This window comes from Nyctibius grandis, chromosome 26 (genome assembly GCF_013368605.1).
Source record: "Nyctibius grandis isolate bNycGra1 chromosome 26, bNycGra1.pri, whole genome shotgun sequence".
NCBI classification, from domain to species: Eukaryota; Metazoa; Chordata; class Aves; order Nyctibiiformes; family Nyctibiidae; genus Nyctibius; species Nyctibius grandis.
The window spans coordinates 5615461-5633998 of NC_090683.1; the positions used below are offsets into that span (position 1 = coordinate 5615461).

The window sequence follows — 18538 nt, forward strand, 5'->3', positions numbered from 1 at the left end:
CACAATTTAATTCAGCAGGGAAAAAAAATGTTGGCACAGAGGCTCCAGCACGAGAGCCTCCTCCCTCTGATCCACTGAAAATAACGAAGTACAGACACACCTGTAAGAACAAAACCAAAACAAAGCTACAAACCGCCCAGCATACTTAACTGATGACCATTTTATCTCACAAGAACCTAGTGCCTGACACCATATACACCATGAAGATGAATGATGTGTTTTACTGTAAATGATAGCTTGAAACTGCTTTTACATTTCTGCTAATATTATGTTTTGGAAGGCAGATATTCTGCCCATACAGTGCTTTTCATGAATGCAGTCATATTAAAAGGCAAAAAAGCATCTTGTTGCATAAGGTACAACCAATTACAAAGCTATATATACGCGAACTGTCACCCTGCTTCACCTTGCTCTATGATATAATAAATTTACTCTTCAACAAGAAGAGGCTAATCAAGGCAAGAGCAAGCTACAAATGCCCACAACGAAAGTAGTTTTGCCGTAAGGCTGACGTGCTTAAAAGCAGCAGATGAACTAAGACCAGTCTCTGGAATGAAGGAATGTTTCAAAACTTTAAACTTGTTGCTTTTGATGAAACTCTAGTACCATAAATCAGAATTCAAATACCTGTTGAGATTAGCCAGACACAGATACCACAAGCAGGTCTGCCCTGCAATAAAACTGCAGACCTTTAACACATTTTAACTGTGTCAGTAACCTGCTGTCAGATTAAGATGACACACACTTCCCAACCCCCTACACACCCACATTCCTGCTCAGCACTTGTTTCTGGGAAGGAAAATCTCACCCAACAGGAGATAACAGCTTAAGTTTCCCTCAAAAGTTTTCCAAGGTAATATAATTTAATGGAAGAAGAGCTAAAATGGTTAATTATTTGGCTCTGCCAAACAGGACTCGAAGATGCTGTAAAGCTTTTGGCTTTCACCAGTTATCAGAGCAGGAAAGGACTTGATGGAAAAACCTTTTTAGGACATTAGAAACAAGAACTTGAATGTCTTCAGTAGAATGCCAGCCTACCTGAAATACAGGATGAGGTGCACCAAAAGACATCTTCTATAGTCACAGTTAATTCTCTAAAGCCATTTATAAGACTAGATAACTAAAATCTTGTCACTCAGCTTCAGAGTTCTTTTCTAAATGTAGCATTATAACAAGCATGTATGTTTTCAGCATTTTACTCTCTAAAAATAGGCAACTAAAATTACCTCCGTTGTGTTCTAGGATGTATCTTTTTAAGAATTCAAAACCTCAATAAGAGAATAGGAATAAAGAGTTCCATTAATCTGCATCTCGAGCAAATCATGGTAGCCAAGTAGTAAAATTACCAATGCCACAACTAATTGGCCCACTGGAAAAATCCACTTCATTCCAAAGAGCACCCAACCACATTCATCTGTAGCAGTCGCACATACTTCAGAAGTGTCAAATTCACACAGACAAGTAAATCCCTTTGTAACTCCGACCAATGCAATCATCTTAGCCTTATGAATTACCAACTGAAAGAGGCCTTTCTGCGGGGGAGAAGAGCAAAGGCATTCCTATTTTTGAAGCTGGTGGCATAAGGGTCCACAGAGCCCCACGCTCCTGACTTTGAAGCACCAGACTTGAACACTCAGCACAGTACCCTTAAAATTAGATCTGAATTTGAGTGTTATGTGCTGGAAATGTAAGTTACAGTGCTGGATAACATGACCGCATACTTATACTAGATAACTTCCCCTCCCAAAAGATACTGAACACTAATACTATTCCCATTAAGCTTAATTCTTCAAGGTTTACATACAAGAGTGCCACAATTAATCTTCAGCTGGCATGCAGCAGGATCAGAAGACTACACATTCTCTAGTCTAGCACATACTGCATAATTAACCTATAAAAAGCAACAGATACAGGTTAAACATTGCTAAATATAACAGTATCCTTAAGACATATTAAAGGGAAAGATATTTAAAAGAGCCATCTACATCAGGTTGTAAATTCTTTAAAGATAGGTTGCTTTGAAACCAAGAAACCCCTCACTGTAGTTTGCAATGAAAGAAATGAATCACAGAATCACACAGAATCCATGAGGTTGGAAGAGCCCTCTGGGATCATCGAGTCCAACCATTGCCCTGACACCACCATGGCAACTAGACCAGGGCACTAAGTGCCATGTCCAGTCTTTGCTTAAACCGCTCCAGAGATGGTGACTCCACCACCTCCCTGGGCAGCCCCTTCCAATGGCTAATGACCCTTGCTGAGAAGAAAGGCTTCCTAATGTCCAACCTGAACCTCCCCTGGCCAAGCTTGAGGCTGTGTCCTCTTGTCCTAGCGCTGGTTGCCTGGGAGAAGAGGCCGACTCCCACTCCACTACAGCCTTCCTTCAGGTAGTTGTAGACTGCACTAAGGTCACCTCTGAGCCTCCTCTTCTCCAGGCTAAACACCCCCAGCTCCCTCAGCCATTCCTCACAGGTCACCACAAAACACTCTCCAAAGAAGGGAGTTTATATAGAGGTAAATACCAGAAGTTAGAACCATGCACCTTTCTGAAGCTCTGCTCCACTACACCCTGCACTGACAGGTGATCGTTTGGAGCCGTGACAGCCTTAAGAACTTCCATTTAGAAGCTTAAAACACACGTTGAACTTTGGGAGCCAGATGTTTGCTTCTGTTGCTACTCACTCGTGTTTGCCTTTTCAGCGTGATGCTGAAGAACAGAACGGCCCCACATACCCTCTTTGTTCAGCCCTCGAAGCAGAATGGAAAAAAGTTGACCTAGACACTGAGTAATACGAGTGCACTGCACTGATAACTAGACCCTGAGAATCAGGGTTACAATAATTAAATCTCAAGCTAACAGATGAATAAAGTAGATGAACTATTTCCACCAAAAAAAAAAATCTTAATTGTGCTCATTCAGAAACATCCTCACACACCCAACAAATCAACAGTTTAAAATGTTAAAAGACGACATAACTGAGAGAGCTATCACAGGATTATGAGCAGGCGACTTTTTCAGCTCCAGATCTGCTACCAACACGCAGCATCCTCTTCTCCCACAACCACGTTTTGTCCTAGCTGTGATAAATGAACTATTTCATGAGAACCCCTTAAGGATTTTGGGGTTTTTAACTGTGATAAATGGCAATTATATACTGTCGGTTTATATAATTGTTACACAATTCTACAGACTTCCAAAATATTCATATTACCACAAATTACATTATTTAAAAATCTCGAGTAACTGGACAAAACTTATTATATAGGTTACCAGATACTTAACAAGTGCAGCTTCAAAAGGCTACAAAATTAAACTATCAAGAGACAGATTTCAGTATCATTCCAGAGGGCCAATTCCCTAACCCGAAAACTAGAAATGCCACAATAAACTACAAACATGTATAATTTCTTTTTAAGGCTTTGAAATCAGCCTGGTCACTGCTGACACTGAAGCAACAGCCTTATCGTTTGAATCATAAAAGGCTTCATCCTCTGAAGTTTATCTGAAGGAGCCACATAAGTGTAACATTTATTGTTGTGGCACAACGACAAAATGTTAAGTTATGTATGTGTGCAAAAGCCAACACAAGTGTACTGCCCCAAAGCCAAGACTGGAAGGTTATTTAACATTTCTTCAGGTGCTCAAGTCCAAAGATTTACCAAAATTCTACACAGAGGGCTGCCAAATCCTATTTCATGGCTCTGAGTGAGAAACACAGACTGATCAAGTGTTTACTTGTCATACCTTGACTCAGTATCACAGCAAACTATCACAGTTTGCTACTAAAGATGTAAAACAACAAAGCAAACCAACACTTTTGATGTACTTAATGAGATGTTTTCCTAATTTGGTGAGTAATAATGATTGATTCTGGTGTCAAAGGTTCAGTACTCACCCCACGGGTCAGAAAGCATCACTGGTTTAAGTACTTGATGTGGATTATCGCTTGTCCAGCCATTATCATATTGGAATGGGGCAGAGGGACTAATATTCTTGATTGGGTATAAAAAACAATACCCAGATCTTCAAAAGGTGGCAGTGTATGTATTTCCCTACCCAAAATCTGGAAAATTCAACGTTTGTGTCTTAACATAAAACCACTTTTACCTCGATGTCTGTACACTGTATGCCAAAGCTCCCAAGTGTGCAGAAAACAGAATGCCTCTGATGAGCTCCACTCCACCTTACTACAAGGTGCTCGTAGAAATGGCCCACAGGTCCTTAATTGAACCAATTAGGTCAAAAAGCACACAAATGATTTTTTATTTTCCAGATTCAATCCCAGTTCAATAACAACTAGCAAATGTTAGCATATTCTGAAGCGAGCCATTCCCTTGTACAAAAAGTATCCGCATCCTGCCCACCTAGTACTGCAGGTGAGCTGGTTGTTCTTCTCTCCATTAAGGTGCAGAATAGTTACCCTCTAATTTTCTGGAATGTGCCTCCACCATGCTTTGGACACTGGCAGCCACAGCAAACTTCTCCAGATTTCTAACTCGAGACAAGCATGCAAACACTCACCCCACACACCTTCCTGCACCTCTCCTGTACTTGCTTGCATGCAGCTGAGATGTGGCCTTATGATTCTTCTGTCTATGGTTGTTAAAAGTTATTTTAAAATAGACATATACTTTAGATATGTTTTAAAAACCTCGCCCTATATTTTTTTAATCCTCTTTACAGTAGGAACATGTGATGTGAACAAGTTTTTTACAACCTTGAACCCGCCAGAGCAGTGTTCTTCCTTAACGCATGCCCTCAGCTGGTAGGAAAGCCCAGGATTTTGCATCGTCAGGTGGTATCCATTGCTCTAGGAATTCATTGAGCAATCCCCTGAACAGCAAACAATATTAAAAATATCTCAACAGGCCTAAAATCTGCCAACCAGCTACCATCTCCACCAGAAGCCTCCAAATCCTCGTTACTCTTGGATTTAAACTAAGTTTCCAAGGCTGCTGCTCATTCCTACCCTCTCCTCAGTAGCAATGCTGGCTTAAAAAGCCTCTACTCCCCTCCCCCTGCATGTTATTTTTAACCTGGATGATTTCAGTGATCCCATTTGCAGCACAGCCCCACAGCTGTAATAGGAGCGAGGAGCAGCAACTTTGGTGCGAAGACAGGAATAGCTGGCTAGGATTAAGACGGAAGAGACTGGGAATTTCTCGAGCTAGCATTTTCACCCAGGCTGATGCACCAAAGACAGCAGCGGCCGAGGACTTGAGCTAGAACAAAATCTGCCAAGCCATTTATGTTTTCAGTATTTCTTCCACATGACAGAAACTTACTCATCTCTAGTCGTCTTCCTCCAGGTCCCGAAAGTCACAAGGTTCACTATCATCCACAGCCTTCTGCCCTCCCCAACTTCCACAAACACTTGCCCAGTGAGGCACTCGCTCTCTTCAGTACCTGTGCTGCGGATTCAGCAGCTTTATTACCCCAACGCTACCTCATTTTAAAACAAGGTTTTAAGCACCTCTTTAGACCAAGATTTAAATCTGTACATATCTCAGTATTTAAAAATCTCCCTCAAACATTGTTGAGCTCTCAGAATCATAGATACAGTCATCCCATTTAAAAAAAAAATTCCAGTAAGCCCTTACAATTCTGTATCTACTTCAAATCACTGCACAAGGAAAGACATGAAAGCAAATTTAGGAAATCTTGGCACAGCAGCCTGAGAATGACTATGAGACTTCAGGGCTTTCATCAAACGTTCTGGCTATGAAGCATGAACATGGGGGGAAGCTTTTGCATTTCAGAAGAGGCAGAAGAGCCGGCGTTTTCAGTCTGCACACCCCTTCCACTGCTAACCCAGCCTCTCGCTTCACTGACTTCACGCTTTTCATGACTCTGAGGCCTACCAGCTTACCGTACTACACTGGGGGAGTTCTCATTTAATTGCATATGTGGTAGTTTGTCTTTCCAGCAAAATCCCGAGCCATCTCAACGGCTGGATATAGATAAGAGCAGCACGCTGGAGGCTGAAAACAGGAACAGGGTGCTCGCTACGGGTTTGGGGGAAGCCGGGGACACCAGCGAGGCAGACACCCGTGGCTCCCACCGCTCCACGCCTAACCTACATACAGACTTTTGCTCGCAGGGCCGCGGGCAGGCGGGAGAGGAGCCGGGGACGGTGCGAGGGGAGCGGGCCGGGCACCCCCCGCGCAGCCCGAGGGGGAGCCGCGGGGGCCCCAGCCCTTCCCAGGCCGCTCCCGCTCCCCTCGGGGGCCGGAGCGGGGCAGGGCGGGGCCCGCGGGCTGCCCGCTGCCCTCTCCCCTTCCCCGCCGCCTGGCCCCGCGGTCGGGGGGTACATAGACATATATATGTGTAGGCTGAATGGGAAGGGAGGGCGGAGACCGCGGAGGGGGGGGCAGCTCCGAGCGGCCTCCCTGCACCTGCCTGGCCGGCTCCACCGCACCGAGGGCCGGGCCCCGGACGGCTGAGCGGGTAGGAGGCCCTCAGGGCCCGGCGGCGAGGAGGGGAAGGGGAGAGGCGGGGTTGGGCCCCCGTTGGCTGGCGGGGCTCCCTCAGGGCCCGGCTGAGGGAGGGAAGGGCGGGGGGGGCCCGGGAGGGCTCCCTCAAGGCCCGGCGACGGGGGGAGTGGGCTGAGGGAAGGGTCCCCTCAGGGCCCGGCGGCGGGGGGAGGAGGAGGAGGGGCCGGGCCCGGGCCCTACCTGCACGGCGGCCTCCAGCTTGCCCTCGAAGGTGAAGTCGATGAGGTCGGGCTTGAGGCAGAGTCCGTAGTTGAGGGGGGACACGTCGGCGGGCAGCCGCTCGAAGGGCCGCTTCTCCGGCATGGCGGGGCGGCGGCAGGGGGTGCGGGGCTGCGCCCCCCCGCGGCGGGGCGGCGAGGGAGGAGGAGGGGGCGGCGGAGCGGCGGCGGGAGGGAGGGAGGCGGGAGCGGGGTGGCTTCTTGCCGGCGACGCGACGGCCCCGCACCCACACACCGAGAGAGCGGGAGGGCGAGCGGCGGCGGAGGAGCAGGAGGAGGAGGAGGAGGAGGGAGGGGCGGGGGCGCGCGCGCGCGCTCCCGGCACGAGGCGGCCGGGGCTGAGGCGGGGGGGGGGGGGAAGGCAGGAGCAGGAGGAGGAGGAGGAGGAGGAGGAGGAACAGCGCGTGCGCGCGGCGGCGCCACGCGGCCGCGCACGTAGAGCGGCGCGGGCGCGTTGCGTAAGCGGCGCGGGCAGCGCGCGTGCGTCCCGCCTCGCTCCGCCCCCCCCACCCGCGCGCGCGCCCGGCGGTGCGGGGAGTGGGGCTCGCGCTGCGTCGGGACGGAGCCCCGGAGGGTGGAGGCGGGGGGAGAGGCTGGCACGGTGCGCCCCGTTAACGGGGGCTCCCGGTGGACCCGGTGCAGAGGGGGGCTGGCACGGTGCAGCCCGTTAACGGGGGCTCCCGGTGGACCCAGTGCAGAGGGGGGCTGGCACGGTGCAGCCCGTTAACGGGGGCTCCCGGTGCACCCGGTAGAGGAGTCTGGTACGGTGCACCTCGCCCTGGGGGGCTGGCACGGTGTAGCCCGTTAACGGGTCACCCGGCCCTGGGGGGCTGGCACGGTGCAACTCGTTAACGGGGGCTCCCGGTGCACCCGGTAGAGGGGTCTGGTACGGTGCACCCGGCTCTGGGGGGCTGGCACGGTGCACCCAGCGCGGGGAGGGGGGTCTGTTACGGGACACCCCGTTGAGGTGCTCCGAGGGGGCTGAGAGGTTGGACGGGGGCTCCCGGGGCGGAGCGGTCTGGCAGCCCCGAGGGGGACCGGGGTTGTACCGGTGCTCGGGGGGATGTTCCCTGTGTGGGGGCTCCAGCACGGTGCCCTCGGTGGAGGCGGCTGGGAGAGGCGCCCTGGCTTGGGACGGTGGCCCGTGCTCGGGTGCAGGGGGCCCATGGGCACGGTGTGGCAGCTCTGTCCCCCAGCAGCGTGGCAGGGCCCGGTCTCCTCGTGGCACCCACGGGTGCAGCCAGGGCTCAGAGGCCGTGCAGAGTCTGTCTGGTCCCACGTCTTCCAGGAGCGCGTCCTGCCCGGCCTTGCCCCGCCACGGAGCTGGCCTCAGCTTGTCACCGGGGCTTGTGTCACAGGGACGTGTCACTGCTGCTCTGTGACATCGTGCTGGTGGCAGCTCTAAGCCCTGGGCTGGCCGGCGGCAGCTCCTGGCCGGCCGCAGCAGCCCGGGTCCGAGCTGGGACTTGCCTCTGCAAATGTTTAATGAGCTCCGGTGTGTCGTGTCCCGAGGTGTTCTGTTGGTTCTCCTCCGTGGAGCGTTTTTTATTGATCACTTTCTCCCAGCACCGAGCGGCCGGCAGGTCCCACGCCAGCAGCACGCTGCGCGCACCACGCGGGTTTGAGTTTTTCCTGGGCTGCTCATCACCCTGTCCCGTCCTTTGAGCACCCGCTCAGCACCGTGCAGTGTCTGGCCCTTGTATCTGGAGGACACACGTCCCTTTCTCCCTGGGTTCGGTCACAGATAAGGCAGCGCTGCTCACAGCCTCGGGGTATAACTATCGCTAACCCCCAGCACTAAAAAATCACGAGATCAGCTTAAAACCCCTCAGACTTTGCAGCGAAAATACAGCGACGTGCACGTGTGGAGCAGGGCGAAGGTGTCCTGTCCTCCAGGCTTGCGTTACCTGTCCAGACAGCTACTTGGGGTTGCTCTTCTCCCCACCCTGAGCTAACAGCCGCTCTCCTCCTCCTCCTCCCCGTGCTTGAACCGCAGCATCAAGGTGAAACCTGGGTGTTGCAGGGCTCTCGCTAAAACCCCGGGGCTGCAGCCCTTCGTGGCCAGGCTCATGTCCTCGAAAGTCAAAAAAAAACCCCTTGAGCAGTTTTTTCGCTGCTGTTTCCCATGGCCAAGCAGCCGCTGCTGCCCACCCCGGGGTACCGCAGCCCTTTGGGGCTTTCCCCGCTCCCCCCGGGGTCAGCAGTGCTGCAGAGCATCGCTGGGGCTTGGGGAAGATGCTATGTAAGGAATCTGTCTTAAAAAGCTCTGTACGCAACACAGCGAGCAGGATTTACAGCGTAATAAACGTCCCAAGCGGGTGATGTTGGATGGCTGTTTGGGTTTGTGACAAACACCAGCAGGAAGTTTAAAAATTCTTAATAAAGGCTTTATATGGCAAAAAGGAGGGCGAAAAAGTGAATTCCTCTGCAAGAGGGGAGCCTGTGCCGGCAACCGCGGTGGCTTTACCCGCACCCAGCTTGCGGGGTGAGAGCCACAGCCCAGCCCCGCTCTCAGCCCCAGGACGTGCCACGGGAGTCTTAGATCCAGCAGCTCCTGGTGCCTCCTCCGTGGCTCCGTGCGGCGTTAAATACGGACCTGATGAAGGCTCAGCCCCCCGAAAGGAAGCGTGCCGTGTTTGTGGGTGCCACAACCTCCCTCGTTTTAAGAAGGAAGCACAGCTCGCAGCGGCAGGAAACCATTAATTGCCTTCCACCGCTAGAAACGGCAATTGCTCCTTTTTTTTCCTCCTCCTCCCTCCCCAAAGAGATTTATTTTTGCTAAAACTGGTACCTCGCTGTTTAAAATATACGTTAGCACCGAGCGAGAGAGAGCGAGCGGGGATTTGCGGAGTCCTGGGGAGCCGGCGGTGCAAACTGGGGCATGGAGAAAGTACAGACGGCTCGTAGCACATCGTTATAAAAACCAAACGGAGCAGCCCGGGTTCATCTGGGGCTGCTGCGGGGCCGCATTGTGCTGCAGAGCCCCGAGGAGAGGAAGGGAGGCGAGGAAACACGCGGGGGGTCCGGGCAGCCGCCCTCCCCTCGCTCCTGCCACCGTCCCCTCCCAGCGCCTTGGTGGGGCGCGAAGCCCCGCGGGACACACGGATGGGGACGTGTCGGTGCTGGGGCCCCAGGACCAGGGGAAGTTTCACCATCGTTCTTGCAAGCGAGCTCACGCCTGCGGTGCCGGTCCCGTCCGCCCTGCAGCGAGGGAAGGGCCGGAGCGGTGACCCGTGGGTTGGCACGGAGCCTCCCCGCGTGATTGCAGCCAGGCTGGACAGAGGAGGACTCAGGGTTGTGTTGAGACACCTCACACTTTTCCTCCTGCCTCGCCTCTGCTTTCGATGCCCCGGTGCAGCTCACGGCCACGGGTTGAGCCGTGGCCGGGCAGGGAGCAAGGTCAGGGACAGGATAAGCCTATTCCTGGAGCAGAGCCGCTGGCCGCTGCGGGAGGATTGTCTCCTCTGAGCTGTAATTCCCGTCCCCGATGGCTTCGTGGGTCGCTGGGTGCCCTCCCGGTGCGTGCCCGGTGCTGGGGGCAGCGAGGGGGCTCGGCGGCCGCGCCGGCCACGGGGCTGGTGCTCGGCAAAGGGCTCCGGGTGCCCTCTGCGGCTGCTGGTCCGTGCGGGAGATATTGTTAGATGACAGATGCTGCTGTCAGCAAGAATCCAGAAAGAAAGAAAGGAAAAAAGAGAGAGCCTCCGCTGAGAGAGCCGGGGGGAAGCTGCCTCCTCTGCCATGTCCTGACCAAACCGGGTCCTCCTGCAGCGCCAGACTGGGGAGGGCCCGGGGACAAACGGACGGGGTGGAAGCCAGGAGCTGTAATTAGCCCAGAGTCTCTACAGCCACCAACCGCTGTCAGTGCACCATTTTAATTAGGAAAACAAGGGGAAAAAAAAGGGAAGAAAAGAAAAAGAAAGATCCCAAGAGAGGCTTTTCTTTTCTTCTCTCTTTTGCTGGAGTTTTTGCTGTTCCTGCCCCGAGCGGGAGCAGCCGGAGGGCACCGGCTAATCCTGCCTCGCAGGTCTGGGCCGGCGGCTTAGGGCAGGAATCTCTGGTATTCGGGAGCACGGGGGACAACGGCAGCACTGGGAGCTGCAAAGTGGCTCCTGGGGCCTCTTGCTCCGCAGGCTGTTCCCGAGGGGTTGGGAGGCGTTTTGCATCGCTCCCCCCTCTCGCTGCGTGGCGAGGCAGGTGATGCATGCGTGCGGGTCTGCCCGTCACCCCCCTGCCTCGCTGTGTACCTGGGGCGAGTTGCACAAGGATGGAGTCAAATGTGGCTGAGCCCTTGCCTGGAGGTCAGCTTCGGGCGGGTGCTGAGCACATCCCACTTCTGTTGATGCTCAGGTCCCTCCAAATCCCAGCCCTGGCCCCGATCTCCAACGGGGCAAATCCCAGTGTGGTGGTTTTGCAGAGGGAAGGTCACACGTGGGCTGGGGGCACCATCAAGTGGTGTCTCCAGAGGTCACCGCTGCTGGGGCGAGCCCCAGCCCGAACAGCAGCAGACAGGAGTGCTCCGGGGCCGTGCTCCCCAGCAGCCTCCCACGGTGAGAATGTGGCCCCAGGGGGCTGCCGGAGCCCTGAAACTGCTGCCCACGGTGATAAAACCGGCTGCGATGGCATCACAGGGCAGCTCTGCAGCCAGGAAAGCCAGACGGGCTGGGAAAATCCAGCCCCACGAGTCCCAAGCCGTGGGAAAGCGCCGGGGCTGTGGGGCGCTGGGGCCAGTGACTCAGCCCCGGCTGCTCCGGGATGGGCTCCGCGGCCCCGAGGCTTCAGCCCTGTTTTCTGGAGGAGAAGCTGCCTCCAGTTTTCCTGCCAGGGGTGCAGCAGGGAGGATCCCCCCCTCTTCTATTTTTGAGCCCCCACAAGCATCATGCCAGAGTTTGAGAGCCGCTGATGGGATGTGGATGCAATCCCCCCACCCACGGGTGTCTGGCTCCCCCGTGCCCCCCAGTACAGCCCCACGGGGCCGCTCCTGGCTCGCCCTGCTCACGCCGGCACAGATAACAGCGTGGGCTGGGATCAACGGTCTCGGGCACAGCGGAGCCGTCACTACACATTAACCAGCTGTCCGATGGAGCAACGCTTCCTCGTAGCCAAGATCAACAGTCCCCAAAGCAAACTGGGAGCACGGCCAGGCAGAGCGAGCGCAGCCCGGAGCCTCCTGACGAGCCCCCTGCTCCCGTGGGGCCACCCCGGGGTTCGCACCCCCATACTGTGTTCGCCTTTGTGTCTGCAAGACGGACCAAGGCCTCTCCCTGCAGCCGTGGGCGGGTGCTGAGCATCCCTGGGGTGTCCCTGGGGCTGGGATTTGAAGGGGAGGGGTTTTAGGGGAAGGGTGGCTTGATTTAGGGCATCGGTGCTGCGCCCTCGCCCTCGGAGGTGCTGCATCCCGGCGTGCCAGGCTGCCCGTGGGACATCGGACGGGACCCTGACCCCGAGCCCCCCCCCCCCCGCTGCCGGCAGCCCCCAGCGTTGCTGCAATGTGAAATGCCGAAGGCCTCAGGCCTCCGCGGGGGGGCTGGGGGGACCCTGCGGGGACGGGGGGGGGGGTCCGACACCCCCTGCCTGTCGCACATGGCGCGGGGGGGGGCCCCACACCCCCTTTCTGGGTGCAATGGAGGCGCCCACACTGCGGGACCCCCCCCCGCGCTGCATCAGGCACCGGGGGTCCCCCCCCCCGCTCCGCGCGCTCGGGGCGGAGCCGCCCCCGGCCCCCGCCCGCAGCCGGTGGAATTTTCCACTCGCCGCCGCGGCGCGGGCTCCCGCTGGCCACGCCCCCTCCGCGCGCGCGCGCGCGCGCGCCCCCTCGGCCGCGCCCCTCCCCGCCGCGGCCACGCCCACATCCCGTCGGGCCGTGCGGCGGGAAGATGGCGGCCGCCATGAAGGCGGGCTTGGGCCGGAGGGGCCTGTGGGTGTGCTGGCAGGTGGGGCCCGGGAACGGAGCCGGGGGGCCGGCAGGAGGGGCGGGAGGAACGGGCTGAGGGGCCGCGGGGAGGCTGAGGGGCTGTGGGATAAAGGGTGTGGGGAGTCAGGGCCGGGGGAATAGGGGGAGGGCGGCGGGCAGCGGCGTTAGGCGTGTTTGCAGCTGCTCTGTGTCTGGGAGGTGTGAAGGGAAACGTGTCGAGATGTTGGTGTTTCTTGGCCCTCGGGCGACCTCCACGGCTTTGTTATTTCTCTTCCTTAGACTGCGGAGTCCATCCTGCGTCCTGCAGGAGCGGCTCGGGCCTGTCTTGTTGTCCCAGTGAGAACGAAGAAGAAGAGGTTTTCTGTCCCCGAGTGGGCCAGAGAACTGTCCCCTGAAGAGAAAGAGAGGAGACTCAAGTCTTCAGGGATAATATTTCCTGACGAACGTATAGAACGGACCTTCTACTTGGCCTGCACAGGTGGTAGAAAGCCTGCCTGGGTCTCTACTCAGGGGAATAACTCATGCAAAGTAGCAGCATGGAGCAATTAGCGTAAGCTGCCAGTGTCTGTCTGCAGTAGACAGAATTACGCACTCTGCCCTGCTTTCCCTCAGCAGCGTGTCAAGCTGTTGGCCCCTTCGTACCTGGGGACAAGCAATACCGAGGGAGGTTGCTTTCCCTGCCGCTGAGTGTGGCTTATCCCCCTGTCCTGGGCTGGATGGGAGAGGAGGGCAGGTAGCAGGCACCTGCCAAGCTGTGTTAGACTAGCAGTTCTCTGCGTGCTCATATTTCATCTTACAAACATTATCAGGGCGGAATCCTCCTTCTCAGGCCCCGGCAGCCAGGGTGCTGCCTCTCTTTCCTTCGTTTTGCTGGTTTTGAGCCTCCTCCTGACCTTTCTTCTCTCTGCTGCAGCTGATATTATAGACCCTTATGTCCCTCCTGAGGGCGATGCCCGCTTGACTTCCCTATCCAAAGATGGGCTGAAGCAAAAGATGGAGAAGCTGAAGCAGACGGCCGCCTCCCAGCTGGCGTACGTACCTCCTTCTGAATTAGTCTGTGGTGCAGAAGTTTTGCTTGGTTCTCTCCTGCAGTGGTGAGATGGTGCATTTTGTTTTCTACCCGCTTCAATTGTTGCTTTGTACCACTTAACCAGGAGTCCCTGGTGTGAGAATGAACACAGGGCACCTATCCTGGTGTGAATGGATGCGGTGTGCACTCATTTTTTTGAGGATTCTTTGGTTTGCAGCAGTATGCTTGTCTTAGGAGCACCTAGAGGTTACATCTCAGTGGGGAGTCCCCAGTTCTCAGTTGCTCCCTGGTAAAAGCTGGGCTTGAACTGGATAAGATCAGTGTCGTTATCTGAGACGTGTGAGGTGCTTCCAAGTCGTTCTGTACTTACTGTAGAGCTTTTCTTGTCTTTTCAGTCTGCGGAAAGTAAAAGATCATGATCCGGATTTCAGCACTAAAACCTTCCCAGAGAAGGCACAGGAGATATTTATTGAAGCTCACAATTGCCTGGCAAAGTAAGGCCCCTTCTCTGGCTGATGCAGTTATGTAGGACCTGCTTCTCTTTGCTTATATGTTCTGGTTTTCTTCCTTGTCTTTCTAATCCTTGTACCTCCTCTGCAACAAGTACATTATCTTTTTCTGCCCCCATCTCTGTGAAGAGTAGAGCGTTGGAGATTTGGTCGGTACCCTCTTGCTTTTGAGAATGAAAAGCAGGTTGCAGAGAATTCATCCTGATCTGACCTGCGACGGAAATGAGCTGTCGCACCATGAGTGTTATCAGCAGATGAGTGGGTGGTTGGTGCTGTTCAGAATCATGCTGCAGGGAATTGTTTGGATGTGAAATGATACTCTGCTGGCTTGCTCCACTTTCCAGTAATAGAACAGATTTCAAAACTGCATCATTCTTGGTTACAATTCCAAACATCAATAAAACATTTAGGTCATAACTGGCTTCCAAAGGATGTTGTTGTGTCTTTCCCTGAAGTCTTGTCAACCAGCTTGTGTTCGTGTTCTGATTTCATGCTGGGATCACAGCTGAGAATTTTGCTTTTTCTGTTTTCCCAGTAGATTGTGTGTCTTCTGGGGAAGCAGGAATTTGTGAGCAAGCCTCTTTACAATACGTGGATTTGAGTAACTGGATGTGTTTCATTTGCAGTTTCAACAAGCAGAAACTTCACTCCCTGGTGACAGAGCGCTGCTACCCGGTAGGTGTTTATCTGGAGGTAGCATGTCCTTGATTTATTCCGTGGCCTCTAAGGCTCTCTAAACCTCATCATCTGTCTTATTTTTTCTGGATACAGTAAAGACAGAGCGGGGAGGGAAAGCACAAGTCTAAGTAATAGCTAATGAATAAATGCTTCGTTATATATAGTAGTCTGCTTGTCGTTCAATTCATGTCCTAGTTAAGTTGGTGCTTATTTTTCTTTGTAGGAAATGGTCCGTGGGAACAGGTACAAGACCATCCGGTGGCGTTTTGTGGAGTCGCTGGAGCCTCCCCGAGTGGTTCACGTTCGGTGTGACAGCATTGTGAACCGGGGCAACCTGTACGGCCAGGTGACGGTGCGGATGCACACGCGGCAGGTACGTCCCCGTGTTCCCCTCGTGTTTCCCACCTGACTCCGACCTGCTGCCAGCCTGACGTGTGTTTCTTGGCTCTGTTCACAGATTCTGGCCATCTATGACCGCTTTGGGCGGCTGATGTACGGTGGGGAGCAGGTGCCCAAGGACGTTTTGGAGTATGTGGTGTTTGAGAGGTACTTGGTCAACCCGTATGGCACGTGGAGGATGCACGGCAAGATCGTTCCAGAGTGGGCTCCACCGAAGGAGCCCATTGTTAAGGTAATGCCACGAGGAGAAGGCACCAGCACGGCCTGTGTCTGTGAAACATAGGTCCCTAGTTAATTCTGGACAAAACCAAAGCTGAGCCTCCTGTGACGGGAAGGCGGTGCATTAATCCACAAGCAGACCTAGTTATTAATGTGGGATTATCAGCCTCTAGCACCTGGAAGCTGCACTAGGAGGCTGATGGCGTTTGACACGTATGTGATAATTTAGGGGGCTCCTGCTCGCTGTACGTAGCCTGGCAAAGCGATGCAGGTGCTGTGTCTTTCTGTGTTACTAAAAACAAGTCCTAGAGAGGAAGGAGGTGAGAACTATAGTATGAGGCACGTCCTCCCATTCCCCCTCTGTGTCCTGCCCCATGCTGCTGCCATCTGGTCATCTTCCCGTGCAAGGCCTTTGCGTTGCCAGAACCCCCTGCTCCCCCTTCCTCATGCTCTGTAACATGAGAAATTCCTGTTAGAGCAGTTCAGAGCTGTTCTGTGTCGTGCTGATTTTGTTCCTTGCTTTTTCAGACGGTGATGATTCCTGGCCCAACCTTGGATCCCTCACAAGAGTATGAAGAAACAACAAAGTAGGACGTTCCAGAGCCTGTACAGAGACAGCAGTGCAAACCACTCTGGAGGGAAGCAGTGGAGAATGTGGGGGTAGAGGGTTGGACATGACTGTGCCTTTCCAGTGAGCAGTCAACAAGCTTCAGAAATGGACTCCAGTCACTAAGAATTTGCCTTTAAAGGAGTGAGAGGGGCTTGGGAGAGGGATTCAGATGAGCTCTGAGAAGAGCCTTACTCTGTCCAAGTAGACTTAGTGTGCTGCAGCTCAACCCTCTCTTGTGTTTCCATGAAGATGAGGAGTCTGTTCCCTTCAGGACCTCTCTCTAGGCTAACCTCTGCCCTGAACTTGCATCGTGAGAGCCCTTGGCAGCAGAAGTCTGTCCGGACACGGGGTATTTGGCACTTCCATGGGAAGTGTCACAGACCTGGCGGGCTTTCATTAAAACTTGCAGCAGTAGGTGTTGGCATTTTCTTTTCTCATCTTCTCTGCACTGATTCCCAGGCTTCTTTTTTTAACAGAAAACAGGGAGGAGCAGCAAGGACACTTTAAATCGCATTCTCCTGGGTGGGTGCTTCTTAATGGCCAAGCTTCCCCAAGGGGCTGCAGCACAGCACTGAGAATTTAATAAAATTTTTTGACTCCTAAGGTCAGTATTTGTGTCAACCAATGGCTTCTTGGAAGGCAGCATTTCTCATAGCTCCTGGGTTTTGGTGCAGTTGTTAAAGACGCTCGTGAATTCAGCGATGGGATGTGGTTGGTGAGTGGCTGGCACCATCCTGTGGACGTGGTGATATTTGCATCAGGTCCCCTGGTTTGCAGGCTGTGTGGGTTGGGAAAACACACACCCAGAGGTTACCTTTTTCTGTGACTGGGAGCAAGCCAGCGCGCTCTGCTAATTGTTCTTGCTCTGTTTTGCTCAGGTAAGTTCCATTTACTCCTACTCACAGAGCAAAACATTCACTAGTCATCCAACAACGAAGCATTTTCTTTTTCAACCTTTCCTTGCTTTTTAACTCAGCCATTTTCCAGAGCTTGTGAGCATTAAGTGCATTTTTTCTTCTTGAAAAGAGATTTTACAGAGTATTCAGTGAGAGAGTTATGGCTCCTTATGCTTGCAGAGTTGTTCAGTGCTTGTTGTGAATGATGTTCTTTTGAAAGGGCAGAATATCATCTTTATGCTCTTCAGGAGAGGAGCCAGCAATGGAATCCCTTTCATCTTTTTGGAAATCAGAGGGGTGTCACAATCTGTCTGCCTTTCCTGAAAGAACCTACTATATTGAGCCTTCTGCCTACGCCTCATTCACGAGCTGAAGAGAGATTCAGTGCTCCAGCATATGTGAGCTGGGCTGGGAGCTAAAATAAACTAGCGTGAGCTGCCTGGTTTGTGTCTGCTGTGACTCTGGCAGCTTTCAAGTAGGTATGGACGTGACTCCTCAACCAGGAGCCACAGACAAGGTTCTTCAGCTCTGGCTCTGAATGAAAAGAGCGTGTTTGCCGTGGAGTGGCTGGTGTTTCTGGGAGAATGGCCTTTCCTTCCAGTCCAGCAGCGTGTGGCTCCCCATCTCCTTTGCCAACATTCAAACCTCTGCAACTCCATCACGGCTGTTCCTGTACTCCCTTCACAGCCTCGCTGCTTCCTCTTGTACCTTTTCCTTGGGCGTATTTAGTGTCTTACCCACACCCCATAAAGCAGCCACTAAACACGCACTCTGTAGATAATACTTTTTATTTTCTGTATGTACACTTACTTACACAAGTGGGTGATGGTTTGACGTTCAGCGCTGAAGACCACAGACACACACTACAGCCACACCGCTCTCTAAGGAGAGTGGAACAACAAAGGAAGGGCAGGACGAGCCCTGGGGCCCAGCCTGGCATGGAGATCAGAGGGAGAACCAAACCCTTTGCTTCTGCTGTCTCTGGTTTTATTTGCTTCCATCCCAGTGGAGCAGAGGGACAAAGCTGGGCAGACTGGAGGCTTTGTTGTTTCCCAGCTGCTGCTTTCCTGACCCCGAGGCTTCTCCCCATGTGTGTGGATGCGTCCCTTCCCTTGCTGGGGTAACGGCAAACCCTGGAGCCCTGCCTGATGCTCCAGAGATCACCCTGCCTCCGTGGTCTCAGCATCTTCTGTCACACAGGAGTCTGCATCTCTGCCCCAAAGGAGTGGGTCTTGCAAATACAGGGAGAAGCTGAAACGTGGGATGACAAAAGGCATCCAGCGCTTCTGCAGGTGGGCTGTAAAAGTGAGGGCTGGCTGGTGCTGGTGGAAATGATGGAAAAACCCCTCCTGTGAGGGGAAGGTGAGCCCTGGGTGTGTTTGCACACATGGTGAATGTACACACATGCACATGGTATGGGTGAAGAGAAACCAATAATGACAAAGTGCTTTGAAAAGTTAGTGGCATTCTTAGTTAAGACAAACACCTTCACAGCTGAGTTGCTGCAAGAATTAGTGTAGCAGTGCTGTGAAGTTAGTCAGGGAGGAGGTTAGGAGCAGGAACACCCATCTCA

The 18538-nt window shown here is 53.7% G+C and overlaps 2 protein-coding genes across 2 annotated transcripts in view; one reads left to right on the forward strand and one right to left on the reverse strand.

Moving 5' to 3' along the window:
• The window catches only part of NPEPPS (aminopeptidase puromycin sensitive), a 38411-nt gene extending 31350 nt beyond the window's left edge, over window positions 1-7061 (reverse strand). Inside the window, exon 1 of the mRNA XM_068418745.1 lies at window positions 6676-7061. Coding sequence (XP_068274846.1) covers window positions 6676-6798 — 123 coding nt within the window. The 5' untranslated portion in view covers window positions 6799-7061. The remainder of the gene's footprint in view (window positions 1-6675) is intronic.
• Window positions 7062-12570: 5509 nt separating this feature from the next.
• Window positions 12571-16672, forward strand: MRPL45 (mitochondrial ribosomal protein L45). The gene is made up of 8 exons (XM_068418781.1): window positions 12571-12643; window positions 12904-13102; window positions 13538-13655; window positions 14050-14148; window positions 14790-14838; window positions 15065-15214; window positions 15299-15472; window positions 15988-16672. The coding sequence occupies exons 1-8, from the start codon at window positions 12587-12589 to the stop codon at window positions 16048-16050; spliced, it is 909 nt and encodes a 302-aa protein (XP_068274882.1). The 5' UTR covers window positions 12571-12586; the 3' UTR covers window positions 16051-16672.
• The last annotated feature ends 1866 nt before the right edge of the window (window positions 16673-18538 follow it).

Coding starts and splice junctions, on each gene's coding strand:
- MRPL45 (XM_068418781.1), top strand. CDS start 12,587: ATGGCGGCCGCCATGAAGGCGGGCTTGGGCCGGAGGGGCCTGTGGGTG. Junction 12,644..12,903: donor GCCTGTGGGTGTGCTGGCAG/GTGGGGCCCGGG, acceptor TCTCTTCCTTAG/ACTGCGGAGTCCATCCTGCG. Junction 13,103..13,537: donor CTTCTACTTGGCCTGCACAG/GTGGTAGAAAGC, acceptor TCTCTGCTGCAG/CTGATATTATAGACCCTTAT.